This window comes from Cetorhinus maximus, chromosome 1 (assembly GCF_964194155.1).
Source record: "Cetorhinus maximus chromosome 1, sCetMax3.hap1.1, whole genome shotgun sequence".
Classification (NCBI taxonomy): Eukaryota; Metazoa; Chordata; class Chondrichthyes; order Lamniformes; family Cetorhinidae; genus Cetorhinus; species Cetorhinus maximus.
This window is the reverse complement of record NC_135879.1, coordinates 240,996,492-241,018,464: the sequence shown is the minus strand read 5'-3', so window position 1 is coordinate 241,018,464 and position 21,973 is coordinate 240,996,492. Positions and strand designations below refer to the sequence as shown.

At 45.0% G+C, this 21,973-nt stretch overlaps 1 protein-coding gene across 1 annotated transcript in view; it reads left to right on the top strand.

The window, feature by feature from the left end:
• dok1b (docking protein 1b) overlaps positions 1-21,973 on the top strand; it is a 96,233-nt gene that overhangs the window by 60,410 nt on the left and 13,850 nt on the right. The window contains exons 2-3 of the mRNA XM_078554798.1: positions 15,855-16,157; positions 17,250-17,334. Coding sequence (XP_078410924.1) covers positions 15,855-16,157; positions 17,250-17,334 — 388 coding nt within the window. The remainder of the gene's footprint in view (positions 1-15,854; positions 16,158-17,249; positions 17,335-21,973) is intronic.

The following is a 21,973-nucleotide window of genomic DNA, read 5'->3' as shown; positions in this document are numbered from 1 at the left end:
CAAGGGTCCCAGCACTGATCCCTGCAGTACACCACTCATCATAGGCTTCCAATCACAAAACAACCTTCGACCATTATCCTCTACCTCCTGCCAGGAAGCCAATTTTGGATCCAATTTGCCAAATTGACCAGGATCCCATGGGCTCTTACCTTCTTGACCATTCTGCCATGCGGGACCTTGTCAAAAGCCTTACTGAAGTCCATATAGAGTATATCAACTGCACTAGCCTCATCTACACAACTAGTCACCTCCAATCAGTGTTGTAGCTGTACTGAAACAGCTTGGCTAGGGGTGTGGCACGTTCTGGAGCACACGTCTTCAGTGCTATTCCTGGAATGTTGTCAGGGCCCATAGCCTTTGCTGTGTCCAGTGCCTTCAGCCATTTCTTGATATCATATGGAGTGAATTGAATTGGCTGAAGACTGGTGTCTGTGATGCTGGGATCTCCCGGGGAGGCCAAGATGGATCATCCACTCGGCACTTCTGGCTGAAGATTGTTGTGAATGCTTCAGCCTTATCTTTTGCACTGATGTACTGGTCTCCCACATCAATGAGGATGGGGATATTTGTGGAACCTCCTCCTCCAGTGCGTCGTTTAATTGTCCACCGCCATTAACAACTGGATGCGGCAGGACTGCACAGCTTAGATCTGATCCATTGATTGTGGGATTGCTTAGCCCTGTCTATCACTTGCTGCTTATACTGTTTGGCACGCAAGTAGGGTTGTGTATAGCTTCACCGGGTTAACACCTCATTTTTAGGTGATGCTGCTCCTGGCATGCTGCCCTGCACTCTTCATTAAACCAGGGTTGATCCCCTGGTTTGGTACTAATGGTAGAGTGAGGGGTATGCCGGGCCACAAGGTTACAGATTGTGTTCGAGTACAATTCTGCTGCTGCTGATGGCCCACAGCGCCTCATGGATGCCCAGTCTTGAGTTGCTAGATCTGTTTGGAATCTATCCCATTTAGCACGGTGGTAGTGCCACACAACATGATGGAGGGTATCCTCAATGTGAAGGCGGGACTTCGTCTTCACAAGGACTGTGTGGTGATCACTCCTACCGATACTGTCATGGACAAACGCATCTGCGGCAGGCAGGTTGGTGACGATGAGGCAAATATGTTTTCCCCTCTTGTTGGTTCCCTCACCACCTGCCGCAGACCCAGTCTAGTAGCTATGTCCTTTAGGGCTCAGTCAGTAGTGGTGCCACCCAGCCACTTTTGGTGATGGACATTGAAATCCCCCGCCCAGAGTACATTCTGTACCCTTGCCACCCTCAGTGCTTCCTCCAAGTGGTGTTCAACATGGAGTACTGATTCACCAGCTGAGGGAGTGCCGTATGTGGTAATCAACAGGATGTTTCCTTGTCTGTGTTTGACCTGATTCCATGAGACTTCATGGTGTCCAGATTCATTATTAAGACTCCCAGGGCATCTGACTCCTGAATGTATACCACTGTGCTGCCACCTCTGCAGGGTCTGTCCTGCTGGTGGGACAGGACATACCCAGGGATGGTGATGGTGGAGTCTGGGGCATTGTCTGTAAGGTATGATTCTGAGGATGACTGTCAGGCTGTTGCTTGACCAGTCCCCAAATGTTAAGAAGGAAGGCTTTGTAGGGTCGACAGGGCTGAGTTTGTTGTTGTTTCCAGCGCCTAGGTCGATGCCAGGTGGTCTGTCCAGTTCCATTCATTTCCTTAGATTTTTTAGTGATTTGATACAAATGAGTGGCTTGCTAGGCCATTTCAGAGAGTACTTAAGAGTCAACCACATTTCTGTGGGTCTGGACTCCCATGAAGGCCAGATCAGGTAAGCTTAATTGTCAGTGTTGTCAGCATTATTCTTAGCACACTGAGGATTATTTAGCAAAAGTTGTCCAATCACGGAATCACATCTAATGTTGGGCGCTATGTGTTTTAAATTTTGCAAACGCGGGCTGGTTGCGTTTGGTCTGCAAACAACGGAGGGACATGCTGTTTGATACAATCCACCAGTCTTTGGGACATAAGGCCTACATACCTAGCATTACACAGGTGCTGAAATTCATATACCACATTACTCATTTGTGTGATGGGCGGAACATCTGTTTGGCTTGACGGCAGGATCCTGTTGGTGGCGAATACCACTCGTGTTGCTACTGCATAGTAGCAGTGTGAAACTGCTAGCTTCACCTGTTTTTAGTTACCTTGCCCTTCCAGGGTAATGTGACGTAGACTGGTTACTTTTCAGGGCCGAAAGTGATGGCCATGTACCTGTGCGATATACAGCACAAATTGATCTGATCAGGGTAGTCATTATCCCACAGGATGCTAAAGGGGATAGACAAAGTAGACATGGAGCGGATGTTTCCCCTTCTGGTGCATTCTAGAATGAGAGGCCATAGTTTTAGGCTAAGGGGTGGTAGATTTAAATCAGAGATGAGGAGGAATTACTTTTCTCAAAGGGTCATGAATCTGTGGAATTCACTACCTCAAGGGTGCAGTGAATGCCGGGACACTGAATAAATTTAAAGAGGAGATAGACAGATTTTTAATTAGTAATGGGTTGAAAGGCTATGGGGAGAGGGTGGGAAATTGGAGTTGAGGCCGAAATGAGATCAGTCATGATCGTATTGAATGATGGGGCAGGCTCAAGGGGCTGAATTGCCGACTCCTGCTCCTAGTTCTTATGTCTTTGATGCGCCCTATTTCAGCATCAAGCTTGCATGGTGAACAAATGGCGTGGACCCTATTTACAAGGTTGAACAATACTGTATGCGTGTTGCCATTGTTACTTAAAGATAAAGGGCAAGAATGAAGGGGTGAGAGAGAATACACAATTAAAGTGTCATTAAACAAAAACAAAAATACCTGGAAAAACTCAGCAGGTCTGGCAGCATCTGCGGAGAGGAGCACAATTAACGTTTCGAGTCCGAATGACTTCAACAGAACTAAGTAAAAATAGAAGAGAGGTGAAATATAAGCTGGTTTAAGGCTCGGTGGGGGGGGGGACAAGTAGAGCTGGATAAAGGGCCAGTGATAGGTGGAGATAACCAAACGATGTCACAGACAAAAAGACAAAGAGGTGTTGAAGGTGGTGATATTATCTGAGGAATGTGCTAATTAAGGGTAGAAAGCAGGACAAGGTACAGATAGCTCCAGTGGGGGTGGGGTGAAGGAATCGAAAAAGGCTAAAAGGTAGAGATAAAACAATGGATGGAAATACATTTAAAAATAATGGAAATAGGTGGGAAAAGAAAAATCTATATAAATTATTGGGAAAAAAAGGCGGGGAGGAGGGGGATATCGGAAAGGGGGTGGGGATGGAGGAGAGAGTTCATGATCTAAAATTGTTGAACTCAATATTCAGACCGGAAGGCTGTAAAGTGCCTAGTCGGAAGATGAGGTGCTGTTCCTCCAGTTTGCGTTGAGCTTCACTGGAACAATGCAGCAGGCCAAGGACGGACATGTGGGCATGAGAGCAGGGTGGAGTGTTGAAATGGCAAGCGACAGGGAGATCTGGGTAATGCTTTCAGACAGACCGAAGGTGTTCTGCAAAGCGGTCACCCAGTCTGCGTTTGGTCTCTCCAATGTAGAGGAAACCGCATTGGGAGCAACGAATGCAGTAGACTAAATTGAGGGAAGTGCAAGTGAAATGCTGCTTCATTTGAAAGGAATGTTTGGGCCCTTGGACGGTGAGAAGAGGGGAACTGAAGGGGTAGGTTTAGACCTTCTGCGGTTGCATGGGAAGGTGCCGTGGGAGGGGGTTGAGGTGTAGGGGGTGATGGAGGAGTGGACCAGGGTGTCCCGGAGGGGATGATCCCTGTGGAATGCCGCCGGGGGGGGGTGAAGGGAAGATGTGTTTGGTGGTGGCATCATGCTGGAGTTGGCGGAAATGGCGGAGGATGATTCTTTGAATGCGGAGGCTGGTGGGGTGATAAGTGAGGACAAGGGGGACCCTATCATGTTTCTGGGAGGGAGAGGAAGGTGTGAGGGTGGATGCGCGGGAGATGGGCCGGACACGGTTGAGGGCCCTGTCAACCACCATGGGTGGAAAACTTCGGTTAAAGAAAAAGGAAGACATGTCAGAGGAACTGTTTTTGAAAGTGGCTGTTTAATTAATTAAAGTGTCATTATGCTGCAGGTGGTATTTTAGAACGCTCACTGTCAAAAGATTGCATTAAAATGGGGACGTGACTCATAGAACAGGAATGCTACTGATGTGTTTTGTAGAGGCTTGTTTGTACAGTTCTCCCGTAGGAGCAACTATGGATTTCGATCTTGGATCTGTGAAGTGGTTCTTCCCTAACCACTGATATTTATTATGTATGTGTAGCATGCTGGTTATTGCCTGTCCACACATGATCACCAGCCAGCTATTTACTGTGCAGCTCCAAACACCTTTGAAATTCTGTCCATAATATCCAATTTTGGGAAAATTGCCTCAATTTCTTTTTTGTGTGGACGTATTTTCATGAGAGTTGGAGCTGGACTGACTGTTAACTGATTATTATTCTATGGTGTTCCATTAGATGCACTGATCCATAGAGCTGATCCTGTTTGTGGGATTTTACTGTGTAGAACTTATCTGCAATGTTTTGCAACTTAAGCTCTTCCTGAAGTCATGAAAGACATAATAGCAATACAAGTCTTTTTCTTTCTTCGTTTCTTTACTCAAAAATTGAGTTTCTCCTGCCCATTTTCTTACCTCATTCATGGGATGTGGGCATCGCTGGCTAGGCCAGAATTTATTGCCCATCACCAATTGCCCTTGAGAAGGTGGTGATGAGCTGCCTTCTTGAACCGCTGCAGTCCATGTGCTGTAGGTACACCCACAGTGCTGTTAGGGATGGAGTTCCAGGATTTTGATCCAATGACAGTGAAGGAATGGTGATATATTTCCAAGTCGGGATGGTGAGTGGCTTGGAGGGGAATTTCCAGGTGGTGGTGTTCATATGTATATCTGCTGCCCTTGTCCTTCTAGGTGGTAGCGGTCATGGGTTTGGAAGGTGCTGTCTAAGGAGCTTTGGTGAGTTTTTGCCATGCATCTTGTAGATGATGCACAGCAGCAGTAGCGTGTACCAATGGTGGAGGGAGTGAATGTTTGTGGATGTGGTGCCAATCAAGTGGCTGATCTGTCCTGGATGGTGTCAAGCTTCTTGAGTGTTGTTGGAACTGACCATTGCTGCATTTGGACATGGACTGCTTCAGTATCTGAGGAGTTGCAAATGGTGCTGAACATTGTTCCATAATTGCCCATCCTCAATTGCCATTGAGAAGGTGGTGGTGAGCTGCCTTCATGAACTGCTGCAGTCCATGTGTTGTAGGTACACCCACAGTGCTGTTAGGGAGGGAGTTCCAGGATTTTGACCCAGTGACAGTGAAAGAACAGCAATATATTTCCAAGTCAGAATGGTGATTGGCTTGGAGGGGAACTTTTGTGAACAGTAGAAGGGACATGCTGTTTGATATGTTGCGCCAGTCTTTGGGATGTATGGCCCATGTACCTGGCATCACACCAGCGCTGAAATTCATATACCACATTACTTATTTGTGTGATGGGCAGAAAATCCTTTTGGCGTGACAGCAGTATCCTGTTAGTGGCGAATGCCGCTTGTGTAGTTACTACATAGTAGCAGCTATGGCTATCTTCACTTGTTGCTCAAATTTTTGAGATACCCTAACCTTCCAGGGTAATCTGAGGTAGACCGGGTTCTTTCCAGGACCAAACGTGGTGGCTTTAGGTCCACTCCATGAGTTTGCGTGATATACAGCGAGCAATGATCTAATCAGTGTAGCCATTATCCTGCAGTCTGCCTTTGATGCGCCCGATTTCAGCATTATGTATGCACGGTGAGCAAATGGCTTGGGCCCTGGTGAGTGCAAGACAAAAAGCTTCGACAATATATGTCTTTATTAAGCAATGGTGATATAGTTCCAAGTCAGGAAGGGCTGTGGCTTGTTGAGGAACTTGCAAGTAGTGGTGTTCCCATGCAACTGCTGCCCTTGTCCTTCTAGGTGGTAAAGATCGTGGGTTTGGAAGGTGCTGTCAAAGGAGCCTTGATAAGTTGCTACAATACATCTTGTAGACGGTACACACTGTTTTTACTATGCGTTGGTGGTGGAGCGAGTGAATGTTGAGCTTCTTGAGTGTTGTGGGAACTGCACTCATTCAGGCAAGTGGAGAATATTCCAACACACTCCTGACTTGTGCCTTGTAGATGGTGGACAGGCTTTGGGGAGTCAGGAGTTGAGTTACTCACTGCAAAATTCCCAACCTTTTATATGTAAAATAAATATGAGTGAATATAAAAGAACCCCTCCAATTTGATGTCATCTGTAAATTTGGATATGGTAGATCTGATTGCTCCGCCCAAATCATTTACGCAAATAGTGAATGCAATGTCTGTTACTCATTTTTTGAATAGATTAATCAGGAGTGCAGTTAGCCAAATTTGCATTCCCAATTAAGCACATGACAACACTTGCCCTGGAGCCTTGCAGAGGACTTAATAATACTTCACCTTGCCCTTTCTCCACTCTTTAAACATTTCTGTTTTATTTACAGTTTTGGCCATAATTAATGTGCTCGGTTGAACAAGGGTTTAAAGTATGTTAGATGGTGTTGTGATTTGCTGCTTCAGCCAGAACAATTCAGTTTATCACTGTAATATTTCCAAAAATTTTAATTGGTCAATATGCCTGGCTTGCTGCCAGAGCTGACTCTTGAGAGGGGTATGGGGATGAGGTTGACCTTTCACCTTTTTTATATACTGAAAATGGGAGCAACACAAGTGCTAATTTTTTTTAAAATTCATTCTCAGGGAGTGAGTACCATTGGTAGGATTTGCAATCCTTTACCCCAATATTGTTACCCAGGGCAGTATGGATCACTCCCTAGCCAAGTGCAGCATAGCTGAAGTGTGAACAAAAGCTCCCTTTTGTAGTTATAGTCTGCAGGATAGCACTGATTCAGACGCATATCAGATTGCCAAGGACATGTTGTCCAATAGGAATCACTGACTACCGAAAGGTGTGGCTACAGTGACACTATATTAACCTAATGTGCTAATTTTAGTAGAAAACGCCTCTGATAAAGGATTGGTTAGTGAGCAGGAACCAGAGAGTAAGGATAAATGGGTCATTTTTGGGTTGGCAAGCTGTAACTAGTGGTGTGCCACAGGGGTCAGTGCTGCAGCCTCAACTATTTACAATCTATGTTAATGACTCGGAAGAGCTGATCGAATAGATGGTATCTAAATTTGCTGATGACACCAAGATATGTAATAAACTTAGTGTACAAGGGGAGATAAAGAATCTACAAAGGGATATAGGCAGGTTAAGTGAGTGGGCAAAAATTTGGTTGGAGTATCATGTGAGAAAATGTGAACTTGTCCACTTTGGCAGAAAGAATAGAAAAGCAGTATACTTCACTGTCGTTGGGTCAAAATCTTGGAACTTGATCTCTAACAGCACTGTCAGTATACCTACATCTTAAGGACTGCAGCGGTTCAAGAAGGAAGCTCACCACCACCTTCTCAAGGGCAGTTGGGAAATGGCAATAAATGCTGGCCTAGCCAGTGATGCCCACATACTGTCAATGAATAAATGGAAAACTCTATAGTACAGAGGGATCTGGATGTCCTGGTACCTGAATCACAAAAATTAGTATGAAGAGACAGAAAATGATTAGGTAGGCAAATGGAATGTTTACATTTATTGCAAGGGGAATGGAATATAAAAGTAGGGAAGTTTTACTGCAGCTATACAGGGCCTTGGTGAGATAACATCTGGAATACTGTGTACAGTTTTGGTCTCCTTATTTGAAAAAGGATATAATTGCTTTAGAAGCAGTTCAGAGAATATTTACTTGACTCATTCCTGGGATGAAGAGGTTATCTTATGAAGAAAAGTTGAACAGGTTGGACCTATACCTATTGGAGTTTAGAAGAATGAGAGGTAATCTTATTGAAACATATGCTCCTGAGGGGATTTGTTGGGGTGGATACCCAGAGGATGTTTCTTCTTGTGGGGGAGACTAAAACCACAAGGTGAGTATGAGGACACTTTTTGTTCTCTCTCAAAGGGTTGTTAGCCTGTGGAATTCTCTTCACCTGAGGGCAGTGGAGGCTGGGTCATTGAGTTTATTCAAGGCAGATTTTTTATAGTTAAGGGAGTTGAGGGTTTTTGGGGAAAACAGTTAGGTGGAGTTGAGGCCATAATCAGAACAGCCATGATCTTATCAAATGGCAGAGCAGGCTCGAAGGGCATGAATGGCCTACTCCTGCTCCTATGCTGTCTTTTGTGCACGTGCTGTCAATATCCAAGTATATATTTATGTGTGTATGGTTGCTTAACAAATATCTCCCAACATTTCACAACCAATGAAGTTAAAGCACTTGGTAATCAAAAAACGCTTGCATACTCTTCTTTTCACCTCTGTCTTACTAATCAACACACAAAGTACAAATGCATACTGGTACAGTAATGCAGAGGATGCCAGTTCAAATCTCATCACAGTAGGCTGAAAATTGAATTCAGCATTTTAAAAAAAAAAAATCTGGAAGCGAAAAATGACCATGAAGCAGTTGAATTCTCGTAAAAACACAACTGGTTCATTGGTAAGGACAGCCACTTTCCTTCCTTAAATGTGACCTATTGTTACTCCAGCTCTAGAGTCACTTGCCCTCTAAAGACACTCAGTTGTATCAAAAGAAAGACCCACTATCCCTTCCTTAGTGAATGCTGACCTTGCCAGAGATGCAGATTTGCCAAGAATGAATGAGTAAAAAAATACGCTGTGCACGAGCACATGCCCAAGGACTTTATCTGTTGTTAATTTTTTGTTCCGATTATTTATGAATCAGAAGGTCTGGAGTTCCCTCCCAAAACCTCTATACCTCTCCCTCCTTTAAACTCTTCCTTTAAAGTGCTCCTTAAAACCTACCATCTTCACCAGTGGAAGAGAAGTGAGTAGTTGGTTTGTCTTTATTTTTTAAATAGTAATTTTATTATCTAATAGAGGAATGGAAGGGCAGCTCTGATCCCTGGAGTGCACATCCTGTTTCATGTGGGAACTCCAGGGCATTTCCTTAACCATATGTGTAGGAAGTGCCATCAGCTACAGCATCTTGAGTTCCAGGTTTCAGAACTTGAGCAGGATCTGGTGTCACTACGGCAAATCCGCAAGGTTTAGAACTTTGTGGATAACATGTTTAAAAATGTGGTCATCCTGCAGCTTAAGAGAACGCAGGGAGAGAGTGAATGGATAACCATCAGGCAGTCAAGCAGAAATAGGCAGGTAGTGCAGGAGTCCCTTGAGTGTATCTCACTCTCCAATCAATATTAAATTTTGAATACTGATGAGAGTGATGGTTCATCTGGGGAGCGCAGCCAGAGCCAAGTCCATGGCACCAAGGCAGGCTCAGCTGTACAGGGGAGTACAAAGAAGCCTGGAAGAGCAATAGTGCTAGGTGATTCGATAGGGAAACAGACATTTCTGCGGCCACAGATATGAATACAGGATGGTGTATTCTCCCTGATGCCAGGGTCAAGGATATCACTGAAAGGGTGCTCTGTGGCCAGAGGGGGGTGGGAGGTGTGTGTGTGTGTTGGGGTGGGGGGTGGTGAGCAGCCATTGGTACCAACGACATAGATAGAAAAGGGGGATGTGGTCCTGCAGTCAGAATTTAAGGAGCTAGGTAGGAAATTAGCAAGTGGAACCTCAAAAGTAGTAACTCCTGGTAGCACGTGCAAGTGAGTATAGAAATGGGAAGATAGAGCAGGTGAATGCCTGGCTAGAGAGATGGTGCAGGAGGGAGGCTTCAGATTCTTGGGACATTGGGATTGGTTCTGGGGTAGATGGGACCTGTGTAGATTAGATAGGGTTGCACCTAAACAGAGCAGTGACTAATATCCTTGTGGGGCAATTTAGTGCTTTTGGTAAGGGTTGGCAGGGGTATGGAAGCCAGGAGGTAATACTAGCGAGGAATATCAAGATGCAAAGAATATTGGGAGCAATGGATAATACTATAGTAGGAAATAGTAGGGGATTAGGTAGGTTTAGCATAAGAGGCAAAGTAATAAATTGAGGACAAAAATAAAAATAGCTGGAAAAACTCAGCAGGTCTGACAGCATCTGCGGAGAGGAATACAGTTAACGTTTCGAGTCCGTATGACTCTTCATCAGAACAGATAAATTGAGGAAACTGGGCTGGTATTCTCTAGAGTTTCGAAGAATGAGAGGTGAGCTCACTGAAACTTAAAATCTTTTACAGGGATTGACAGGATAGGTGTAGTTAGGATGTTTCCCCAGGCTGGTGAGTCTAGAACCATGGGACACAGACTCCAAGTAAGGGACACGCCATTTAAGACTGAGATGAGAATAAATTTCTTCACTCAGAGGGTGGTGGATCTTTGGGATTCTCTACCCCAGAGGGCTGTGGAAGCTCAATCGTTAAGTATGATTGATAGATTTATGGATACTAATGACATCAAGGGATATGGGGATAGCATGGGAAAGTGGCATTGAGGTAGATGATAAGCCTTGATCTAATTGAATGGCGGAGCAGGCTGAATGGGCCAAATGGCCTACACCTGTTCCTAAGTTCCTAAATTAGGGTTATAATGCATGTATGTGAATGTGTGGAGTGTGATAAATAAGATTGGTGTGTTGCAGACTCAGAAAGCTGAGTGGAAATAAAATGTTGTGGCGATAGCAGAGATGTGGCTCAAAGAAGGGCAGGACTGAGTATTAAATATTCCTGGATATAGGGTGTTCAGGAAAGAAAGGAAAAGGAGGAAAGGAGGAGGGGTGGCGGTATTGATCAAAGAGAACATTGCAGTGCTGGAGAGAGAGTTCATTCCAGAGGGGTCAAGGACAAAATCTATTTGGCTAGAGCTAAGGAACAAAAAAAAACGGGTAATTAAATTACTCAGTGTGTTCTATAGGCCACCAACTAGTGGGAAATGATTCATTTTGGTAGGAAGAATGCAGAGAGACGATATAAAATGAAGGAGCAGAGGGACCTGGGTATATCTGTGCATAAATCATTGAAGATGGCAGGAACAGTTCAGAGAACGGTTAATAAAGCGTACATTATCCTGGGCTTTATTCATAGGGGTATAGAGTACAAAAGCAAGGAAGCTGTGTTAAACCTGTGTAAAAATGCTGGTTCGGCCTCCAATTGAGTATTGCGTCCAAATCTTGGCACCACGTTTTGGGAAAGATGTGAAGGCGTTAGAGAGAATGCAGAAAAGATTCATGAGAATGGTTCCAGGGATGAGGAACTTCAGTTATGTAGATAGATTAGCGAAGTTGGGACTGTTTTCCTTGTAGGAGAGTAGGTTGTGAGGAGATTTGATAGAGTTATTCAAAATCATGAGGGATCTGGACAGAGTAGATAAGGAGGAACTGTTACCATTAATGAAAGGTTGGAGAACCAGAGGGCACAGATTTAAGGTGATTAACAATGGTGACGCGAGGAGAAACTTTTTCATACAGTGAGTGGTTAGGATCTGGAACCCGCTGTCTGTGATTGAAGCATGTTTAATTGAGGCATTCAAGAGGGAATTGGATTATTTTCTGAAAAGGAATAATGTGCAGGGCTTCGTCATGGCTACCTCAACTCCACTTTCCTGTCCTACCCCATATCCCTTGATTCCCTTAGCGTCCAAAAGTCCATCTATCTCTGTCATGAATTTACTCAACAACTAGGTGTCCACAGCTCTTTGGGTGACAAGATTCCAAAGATACACAAGCTTCTGAGCAAAGAAATTTCCCCTTAACTCAGTTGTAAATGGCCGACCTCTTATGACCCCTAGTTCCAGACTCTCCACCAGTAGGTCTTTCAGCGTTTCCCCTGTAAAGTTCTAAGAATTTTATACATTTCAATGAGTTCACTTTCCAGAATAAAGGCCCATTCTATTCTATCTGTCCTCATAGGACAGCTGCCTTATCATAGGGATCAGTGTCGTGAACCTTCGTTCCCATCCCCCTCGGGCAAGTATATCTTTCCTTGGATAAGGAGGTCAAAACTGTACACAGTACACCGAGGAGTTGTCAGACCAGGAGTCAGTGTAGGCCAGTGAATAGAGGAGTAGGTAGGTGAGGATACGGTAGCAGAATTTTGGATTAATTCAAATTTATGGAGGGTTAGATGTGGGAGGCGGAGCAGTAGAGTGTTGGAACAGTTACATTCAAAGTAACAAAGGTATGGATGAGGGTTCCTGCAATAAATAAGCCGAAGCATAGGTACGGGCGAACGTTGTTGGGGAGATGGAAATAGGCAGTCCTGTTGTGGAACTGATATGTGGTGAGGTGCTCATCTCGGGGTCAAATGCGCATCAAGGTTGCGAATAGTCTGGTTCAGCCTCAGGCAGCCATCAGGAAGAGTGATTGACTTGATAGCCATGGAAGGGAGCCTGTGCCAGGGACTGAAGGCAGTGGTTCTGGCCTTCCTAATTGTACTTAATGGGTTAAAGTTCACAAAGGAAGTACCTAAGGAGAGTCTCTCAATCTGCTGCTTCAGCCAGAATGATTCAACTTCCTCATCACTGTAACCTTTCCAAAGGTTTAAATTGGTTCATATGTATCTCTTGAAAATAGCTGACTGCCAGCACTGACTAGTTTACTTGTGGATGTTTGGACAAGCCTGACTTTTCACCTTTTGTATATGCACTGAAAACAGCACTGACCTCTACTGGGCTTTTTCTCTTATTCTTTTTCAGAAAGTGGCAAGAAGGAAAAAGAGAGACTTTTTTTATGTAGCACCCTTCATAACCTCAGAACGTTTCAAAGCACTTTACAGGCATTGAAGTACTTTTGAAGTGTAGTAACTATTGTACTGTAGCAAATGTGGCAGCCAGTTTGCACACAGCAAGCTCCCACAAACAGCATTGTGGTAATGACCAGATAATCTGTCTTTCGATGTTGCTTGAGGGATGAATATCGACCAGGATATTAGGAATAACTCCCAGTGCTATGTGATCTTTATACCTGAGAGGTCAGGGGGGTAGTTCTGTTTAATATCACTGCTGAATGATGGCACCTCCGACAATACAGCATGTTTCCTCAGAGCTACATGTGAGGTAATTGGTTGCTTTTTAAAAATTGTTTAAAGTACATGGGCATTGCTGACAAGGTGAGCATTTATTGTCCATCCCTAATTGTCCTTCCGAAGGTTGTGGTGATCAGGCTTGTCGAAATATCCATTCAAGTAAAAGTTCTGGCAGTCAGCTATTTGTAAGAGACACACATTAGCCAATTTAAACCTTTGGAAAGATTACAGTGACGAGGAAGTTGAATCATTCTGGCTGAAGCAGCAGATCAGCACTCTTCCTCTGTATTTCCTTTATGAACTTTAGCCGTCCATTAAGTCCAATCATCCTGAACCATGGCAGTCTGTATGGTCAGTAATTCCTTGCCCAAAGTTGAAGTTGTGTTCCTGAAAAGTGAAACTTTAATGAAGCCATATTAGGTGAGTCAGATTTTCCCATTACAACCAATGTAAAAGCTGTAGTTAGGTTCTGTAGAATCTTTCTCATTAGAAAAAAACATTACAACACTATGCCCTGTAGAAACACTTTACATTGCTAAATTCCTTTATTCGTAAATTTAAAAATAAAATAAATTAAAAAATATGAAAGAAATATGCAGCCTCTCCCACTCGCTAGCTCCCTGGATCACCAACTCTATGGCTCGTAGCCTCTCCTGTTTACTGACCCTCCGGCACACTGCCTCTCCCATTCACTGACCCTCCAGTTCGCTGGCTGTCCCACTCGCTGACCCTCTGGATAACAGACTCTCCCACTCACTGACCCTCTGGCTCACCGCTTCTCCTGCTTGATAAACCTCTGCCTTGCCAACCCTCTGCCTCAGTGACCCTCACCTCATCGACCCTCCGGCTCGCCACCTCTCCCATTCGCTAACCCTCCGGTTCACTACCTGCTCACTACCTCTCCCCCTAGCTGATCCTCGAGCTCACTACCTCTCCCCCTCGCTGACCCTCGAGCTCACCACTACCTCTCCCCCTCGCTGACTCTCGCAGCTGCCATCGATCAAGCTCGCCAAACCTCCTGCTCCTTGACCCTCCCTCATGCCGAGCTTCCCAATGCCAGCCTCTCCCACATCCCGCTTTCCTCTTCTGAGCCCTTCTTGTGATCGAGGGTTTGTGAGATGAGCAGTGAGAGGCACCAAGAGCAGCTTGGGAGCAAGAGTAGTTTTGAGTTGCAGTGTTGTGGAGGTAACCACAAGTGGGAAGGTCAACGAAAGGGAGAGTCGGGGAGCAAGAGGGTCAGCGGCGAGAGGGAGGGTTGGCAGCAACTGGCGGGAGGGGGCGGGATCAGGGAGTGGGAGGGTCGGCGGCGAGAGGGAGCTCCAAAATGGTACCGACCAGATCATGCGACACTATGTCAGACCAGGCATGAAACGACATTAAAATGAATCTCCTGGCGCTAAACGTGAATACCGACACCATTAACTGCAGGCTGATTTCAAAACAGGGCAACTTAAAACGGAGAGCTATATATGTACACTGTGCTGTTGGGTAGGAAGTTCCAGGATTTTATTGCCCATCCCTGAGCACTGAACTGAGTGGCATTCTGGGACCAGTTTAGAGGACAGCTAAGAGTTAACCATGTTGGCGTGGGGCTAGTCACTTCCAGTGCTTCCAGTGAACCAGTTGAAAGCATTTTTTTTTTATTACCAAGTTTTTAAAATCTGAACTTAAAGTCTCAAACTGCTATGGTAGGATTTGAACTGACATACTTAATAGAGACATCTGGATTACTAGGCCAGTAACACAATCACTACAGTAAATACAGCTGAGGGGATGAAAACCTCCTTTGCCTGTTGGCTGTGAGTCTTGTACAGAATGAATTTGGGGAAACCCAGTCTCTTAGAAAGCATTGTCCATAGCACATTTGTTTATTCTCATTTGGGGTGTGGGCATCACTAACTAGGCCAGCATTTGTTGCCCATCCCTAATTGCCCTTCAGAAGGGGTGGTGAGCTGCTGCCTTGAACTGTTGCAGTCCCTGTGGTGTAGGTACACCGACAGTGCTGTTAGGGAGGGAGTTCCAGGATTTTAACCCAGTGACAGTGAAGGGATGGCAATTTGATTCCAAGTCAGGATGGTGTGAGGCTCGGAGAGGAACTTGCAGGTGTTGGTGTTCCCATGCGCCTGCTGCCCTTGTCCTTCTAGGTGTAGTGGTCGCAGGTTTCGAAGGTGCTGCTGAAGGAGCCTTGATGAGTTGCTGCAGTGCATCTTGTAGATGGTGCACACTGCTACCACTTTGCATTGATGATTGAGGAAGTGAATGTTTAGGTTGGTGGATGGGGTGCTGATCAAGCAAGCTGCTTTGTCCTGAATGGTGTCAAACTTCCTGAGTGTTATTGGAGCTGCACTTATCCAGGCACGTGGAGAGTATTCCATCACACTCCTGACTTGTGCCTTGTAGATGGTGGACAAGCTTTGGGGAGTCAGGAAGTGAGTTGCTCTGCAGAATTCCCAGCCTCTGACCTGCTCTTGTAGCCACAGTATTTATATGGCTAGTATAGTTCAGTTTTTGGTCAATGGTAACCCCCAGGATGCTGATTGTGGGGGATATAGCAATGGCAATGCCACTGAATGTCAAGGGGAGAAGGTTTAATTCTCTTTTGTTGGTGATGGTTATTGCCTGGTACTTGTGAGGTGCCAATGTTACCTACCACTTATCAGCCCAAGTTTGAATGTTTTTGTAAAGTATGACTTGGGAGATGCAATGAATTGAACATGGTTCACAGTTGGCAGCTGTGGGAAGGAATTGTCTTTAGTGGGCCCAATTGGTCCCGTGTCTTCCATGGTCACTTACATTCCTTTATTGTGCTTTTTGCAGAAACACTGGAAGAAGAACTGGTTTGTCTTGTATCCGGCTAGCCAGTATGGAATATCCCGGCTGGAATTCTATGACAGCAAGGATGGGGCCAACGTGTCGGAGAAGCAGGCCACCAAAAAAATGGACAAAAAGATTATCCGGCTGTCTGACTGCATCAGCATTGCGCACATATCGAGTGAAGTGTGTCCGAAGGAGTCCATGTCTGCTTTCACCATTGAAACCGAAGAGAAACTGTACACCTTTGCTGCGGAAAAACAGGCGGCTGCTGAATGGGTTGAAAAGCTGTGTGAAACTGCATTCCCAGTGAGTCCAATGTTGAGGAGATTTACCAGGAATCGGAATGGTACAGCACAGAACGAAGCCATTTGGCTCACTGTGCCTGTACTGGCTCTCTGGTAGAGCTATCCAATCCCATACCCTTCCTCCAAGTCCCTATAATATTTTTTTCCCTTCAAGTGTTTATTCAATTCACTTTCGAATGTTACTGTTGAATCTGGTTCCAGCACCCTTCCTTTTCGTCAGAGCATTCCAGATCACAACAACTTGCTGATTTTTTGTTTTTGTTGCTTCCAGTTTTGTTGATCTGTATATATTGGTTCCCAACCTTCCTACCACTGGAAACAAGTTCCTCCTCATTTACTCTATCAAAACAATTTGTGTTTTTTCAGCATCGTTATTAAATCTCCTCTTAACCCTCTCTGCTCTCAGGAGAACAACCCCAGCTTACCCCTTCTGGACTCAGCATAGTCCATTGCTTCCATGTAGGAGTGCTGACCCAAGGAGAGCTACCTTAACCGGGGAGAAGAAAGGGAACAATTTTTTTTTGTGCTTTTCAAAGCATCTGGGAACCCTGACGTATGCTCTTGAAGTGAAAATTGTAATAAGGGTTGTGCTGAAGTCAATGAGATGAAAAATACTGGCTGGGGAGAGGGATATGTTCACCTTTTATTCATTCTTAGGATGTGGGCACTTGTCATTCTTCCCTAGTTGCCTTGAGAAGGTGGTGGGCTGCTTTCTCGACACAACTGAGTGGTTCACCGCAGCACTTCAGAGGGTGGTTAAGAATCAACTGGTGTGGAACTGTAGTTACATACAGGGCCAGATGGGGTAAGGACAGCAGGTTTCTTTCACTAGAGAACATCTTTGAAGCAGCTGGGACTTTGCACCAATTCAACAGCTTCAAGGTCATCATTACTGAGACCAGCTTTTTTAGATCCAAGTTTTTTTTAAAAACTGAATGCGAGTCGTGGGATTTGAATTCATGCTCTTTCGATTATTAGTCCAGTAGCATAACCAGTACATCACCCAAGGTGCTTGCCGTATTGGACCCAGAGATGCTTTTGGGTGTCCGTTTGATAGCTTCCTACTTGATGTTGTCTCACCCTTTCATTGCAGACTCCTGCTGCTGATCCCTGTTCTGGAGCAAATTCAAAATCTCTGGAGATGGCAGAGAACAGTATCTACTACTCTCGGTCGGAAGGTAAGCAGGGCGGATTGGCTGGCATTCCACCGTTAAGTATTGTGTCTCTTTATTTCCTTCTCTTCAAGCTGCAGATAGGTCTCCCAGTTTATAAATGTAGGGTCCAGAATGACGATGAGCACTTTTCATTTCCAGTCACGCTTGAGATTGAGTACAGTTTAAAAACGTGGATCCACTGTCGTTTGGCCTTGTTTATCTATTTACAGTTTATGATGTACATCCTCAAGTGTTTGTTTAGTGCATTTCATGATCTCAGGACATCCCGAAGTCCTTTAGCGCCAATAAGGTATTTTGGAAGTAATGTAAGAAATGTGGCAACACAATTTGCCTCTTGCAAAGACAAAGAGGCAAATGAGCATATTGTCTGTTTTAGTGGCGTTGGTTGAGGGATAAGTATTGACTAGGACACCAGAGATAACTTCCCTGCTTTTCTTCAAAATAGTAACATGGGATCTTTTAAACAACTGGAGAGAAGCTAGAAGCACCCAGGCTTTTTTCTCACCGCTGTAAGTTAATTTTAACGGAGGGATGTGTTTGGGATGGACAGGGCCACAGAGCAAGGGTGCGGGATAGAAACATAGAAACTAGGCGCAGGAGGCCATTCAGCCCTTCGAGCCTGCTTCGCCATTCGTTATGATCATGGCTGATCATCCAGTTCAATAGCCTGCTCCCACTTTCTCCCCATACCCTTTGATCCCTTTCACCCCAAGAGCTATATCTAACTCCTTCTTGAAAACATACAATGTTTTGGTCTCAACTACTTTCTGCGGTAACGAATTCCACAGGCTCACCACTCTCTGGGTGAAGAAATTTCTCCTCATCTCAGTCCTAAATGGTCTACCCCATATCCTCAGACTGTGCCCCCTGGTTCTGGATTCCCTCACCATCGGGAACATCCTTCCTGCATCTACCCTGTCTAGTCCTGTTAGAATTTTATAGGTTTCTATGAGATCCCCCCTCATTCTTCTAAACTCCAGCGAATATAATCCTAATCGACTCAATCTCTCCTCATATGTCAGTCCCGCCATCCCAGGAATCAGTTGGGTAAACCTTCGCTACACTCCCTCTGTAGCAAGTACATCCTTCCTCAGATAAGGAGACCAAAACTGCACACAATATTCCTGGTGTGGTCTCACCAAGGTCCTGTACAATTGCAGCAAGACATCCCTGTTCCTGTACTTGAATCCTCTGGCTATGAAGGCCAACATACCAATTGCCTTCTTTACCGCCTGCTGCACCTGCATGCTTACCTTCAGTGATTGGTGTACAAGGACACCCAGGTCTCGTTGCACATTCCCCTCTCTCAATTTATAGCCATTCAGATAATCTGCCTTCCTGTCTTTACTACCAAAATGGATAACCTCACATTTATCTGCATTATATTGCATCTGCCATGCATTTGCCCACTCACTCAGCTTGTCCAAATCACACTGAAGCATCTCTGCATCCTCCTCACAGCTCACCCTCCCACCCAGCTTTGTGTCATCTGCAAATTTGGAGATATTTCATTTAGTTCCCTCACCTAAATCATCAATATATATTGTGAATAACTGGGGTTCCAGCACCGATCCCTGCGGTACCCCACTAGTCACTGCCTGCCATTCGGAAAAAGGCTCGTTTATTCCTACTCTTTGTTTCCTGTCTGCCAACCGGTTTTCTATCCATCTCAATACACTACCCCTAATCCCAAGCATTTTAATTTTACATGCCAATCTCTTATGTGGGACTTCGTTGAAAGCCTTCTGAAAGTCCAAATAAACCACATCCACTGGCTCCCCCTCATCAACTCTACTTATTACATCCTCGAAAAATTCCAGTAGATTTGTCAAGCATGATTTCCCTTTCATAAATCCATGCTGACTCTGTCCGATTCTGACACTGTTTTCCACATGCTCGGCTATTAAATCTTTTATAATGGACTCTAGAATTTTCCCCACTACCGATGTCAAGCTGACTGGTCTATAATTCCCTGTTTTCTCTCTGCCTCCCTTTTTAAATAGTGGGGTTACATTAGCTAGCCATGGGAGCTTCAGAGTGAGGTCTGGGCCATTGCATGTTATTCCCCTACCTGGAACCTGGAGAATTAATGTTGGGATGAAGCCCAAGGAATGGCATGTTGGTGTTATAGTTATGTTATCTGACTGAGCAATCCCGAGGCCTGGACTAATAATTCACTGAGTTAAAATCCCACCATACAGTTTGAGAATTAGAATTTTAAAAGTGGAAGTAAAAAAAATGGTCACAAAAAAAAAATGACCAGAGAGCTGTCCATGGGATTGGGGGTAGTGTATTGACCAGGAGAAATCCATCTGGTACACTGATGTGCTTTAGGGAAGAAATCCTGTCATCCTTATCCAGTCTGCACCTATGTTTGACTCCTGTCCCCACATCAAAATGACTGACTTTTAACTGTCCTCTGAAGTGGCCCAGAGGGCATCTAGGGGTGGAAAATAAATGCTGGTCTTGCCAGCAACATTCACATTCCAAAATTCAGTTCAAATTTACAAAATATACCTGATGGCTGGGAAATTAGCGGAGATCGGAATTTAATGAGATCAGGAAGCTCTTTACAATGACATTAATGGTGAAATTCTTGAGGTGGCAAGGGTGTGTGGATCATGATTTCAGTGGGAGTAAGGTAAGGTCATGGGTGGACAATGTTACAGAGATGGAAGTGTGTAATCTTGAGGAAGCATCAGTCATGGCTCAGGCCAGAGACTATGAATTCTGCGGTGAGTAACTCACCTCCTGACATGGGAACACCACCACCTGGAAGTTACCCTCCAAGCCACTCACCATTCTGACTTGGAAATGTATCGCCGTTCCTTCACTGTCACTGGGTCAAAATCCTGGAATTCCTTCCCTAACAGCACTGAGGATGTACCTACACCACATAGACTGCAGTGGTTAAAGAAGACATCACCACCTTCTCAAGGGCAATTAGGGATGGGCAATAAATGCTGGCCTAGCTAGTGATGCCCACATCCCATGAATGAATAAAAAAAAAGCTCCCCCAAGCCTGTCTACCATCTACAAGGCACAAGTCAGGAGTGTGATGGAATACTCTCCACTTGCCTGGATGAGTGCAGCTCCAACAACACTCAAGAAGCTTGACACCATCCAGGACAAAGCAGCCAGCTTGATTGGCACCCCATCCACAAACATTCACTCCCTCCACCACTGACACACAGTAGCAACAGTGTATACCATCTACAAGATGCGCTGCAGGAACTCGCCAAAGCTCCTTCAACAGCACCTTCCAAACCCACGACCACTACCATTTAGAAGGACAAGGGCAGCAGACATATGGGAATTCCACCATATGGAAGTTCTCCTCCAAGTCACATACTACCCTGACTTGGAAATATATCACTGTTCCTTCACTGTCACTGGGTCAAAATCCTGGAATTCCTTCCCTAACAGCACTGTGGGTGTACCCACACCACATGGACTGCAACAGTTCAAGAAGGCAGCTCGCCACCATCTTCTCGAGGGCAATTAGGGATGGGCAATAAAAGCTGGCCTAGCCAGCGACACCCATATCCCACGAATGAATAAAAATAAAGGATGCTCTGAAGGCCTAATGGAAAAGGGGACAAATTAATTTTGGTGCATAGGATGAACTTGCTGTAAATCTTGCCATGTGGCAGTACCTCATCCAACAAGTTGCAACACAATCAGAAACTGACCGCATAAACTCCACTGCGGAGAAGCAATGAAAATGGAAGGAGAGAGAGAGCAGAACCCTGGCTTGAGAACCTTCCTCCCTCAGGGTAATTCTTGTCCCCTCTGTTGATTGACGGGTAAATAAATATTGGCCAGCATACCAGAGAGGACTGTTCTTCATAATAGTGCCGTGGGATCTTTTACTTCCAGCTGAGAACAGATGGTACTTCAGTTTAATGTCTCATCCGAAAGATGGCTGCTCTGACAGTGCAGCATTCCCTCAGTACTGCACTGGACTTTGGGCCAGATCTCTGACTGGGGCTTGAACCCGGAACTTTCTGACTCAAAGGCAAGAGTGCTATCCACTGAGCAACAATTTACACGGATTGTAAAGACCTGGGGGCTAAACAGTGACTGGACTTATTTACTATGTGGGCTGGGGAGTGTTCTCTTGATGGTTAGCCAACCGTGATCAGTCAATAGTCTGGCTGCCAACCAGAGCATTACATTTCCAATCTTTCTGATGCAAACAGGAAATGAGTGCTTCTATTCTGCGCTCGTATTCATAACGGTACCATGTCTATAAATAGAATTACGCATCTATGTATTGGTGGTTTCTTGAAGAAAACTATATGCCACTGACAAAGGATCAGTAAAAGATCCCACCACACTATTCAAAGAGGAGAAAGGGAGTTCTGCCAATAATTCATTAGAATAGATTATCTGGTTGTTCATCTCCTTGCTTTTTGTGGGATCCTGCTGTACGCAACTGAGGGCCCCCCCCCCCCCAGAAACCTCAGAGTGCCAATAAAAATGAGTGACAGGAGTTACAGTGAAGACCATCAGTATCATTGTGGGGAGAGATCTCCTTGATCCTGCATGCTTACTTGATTTGTCAGTAGGTGTCGGTGAAAATGGCACATCTGCAGGGCTGTGGCTCGGTGGGTGGCACTCTTGCACCTCTGAGTTAAAG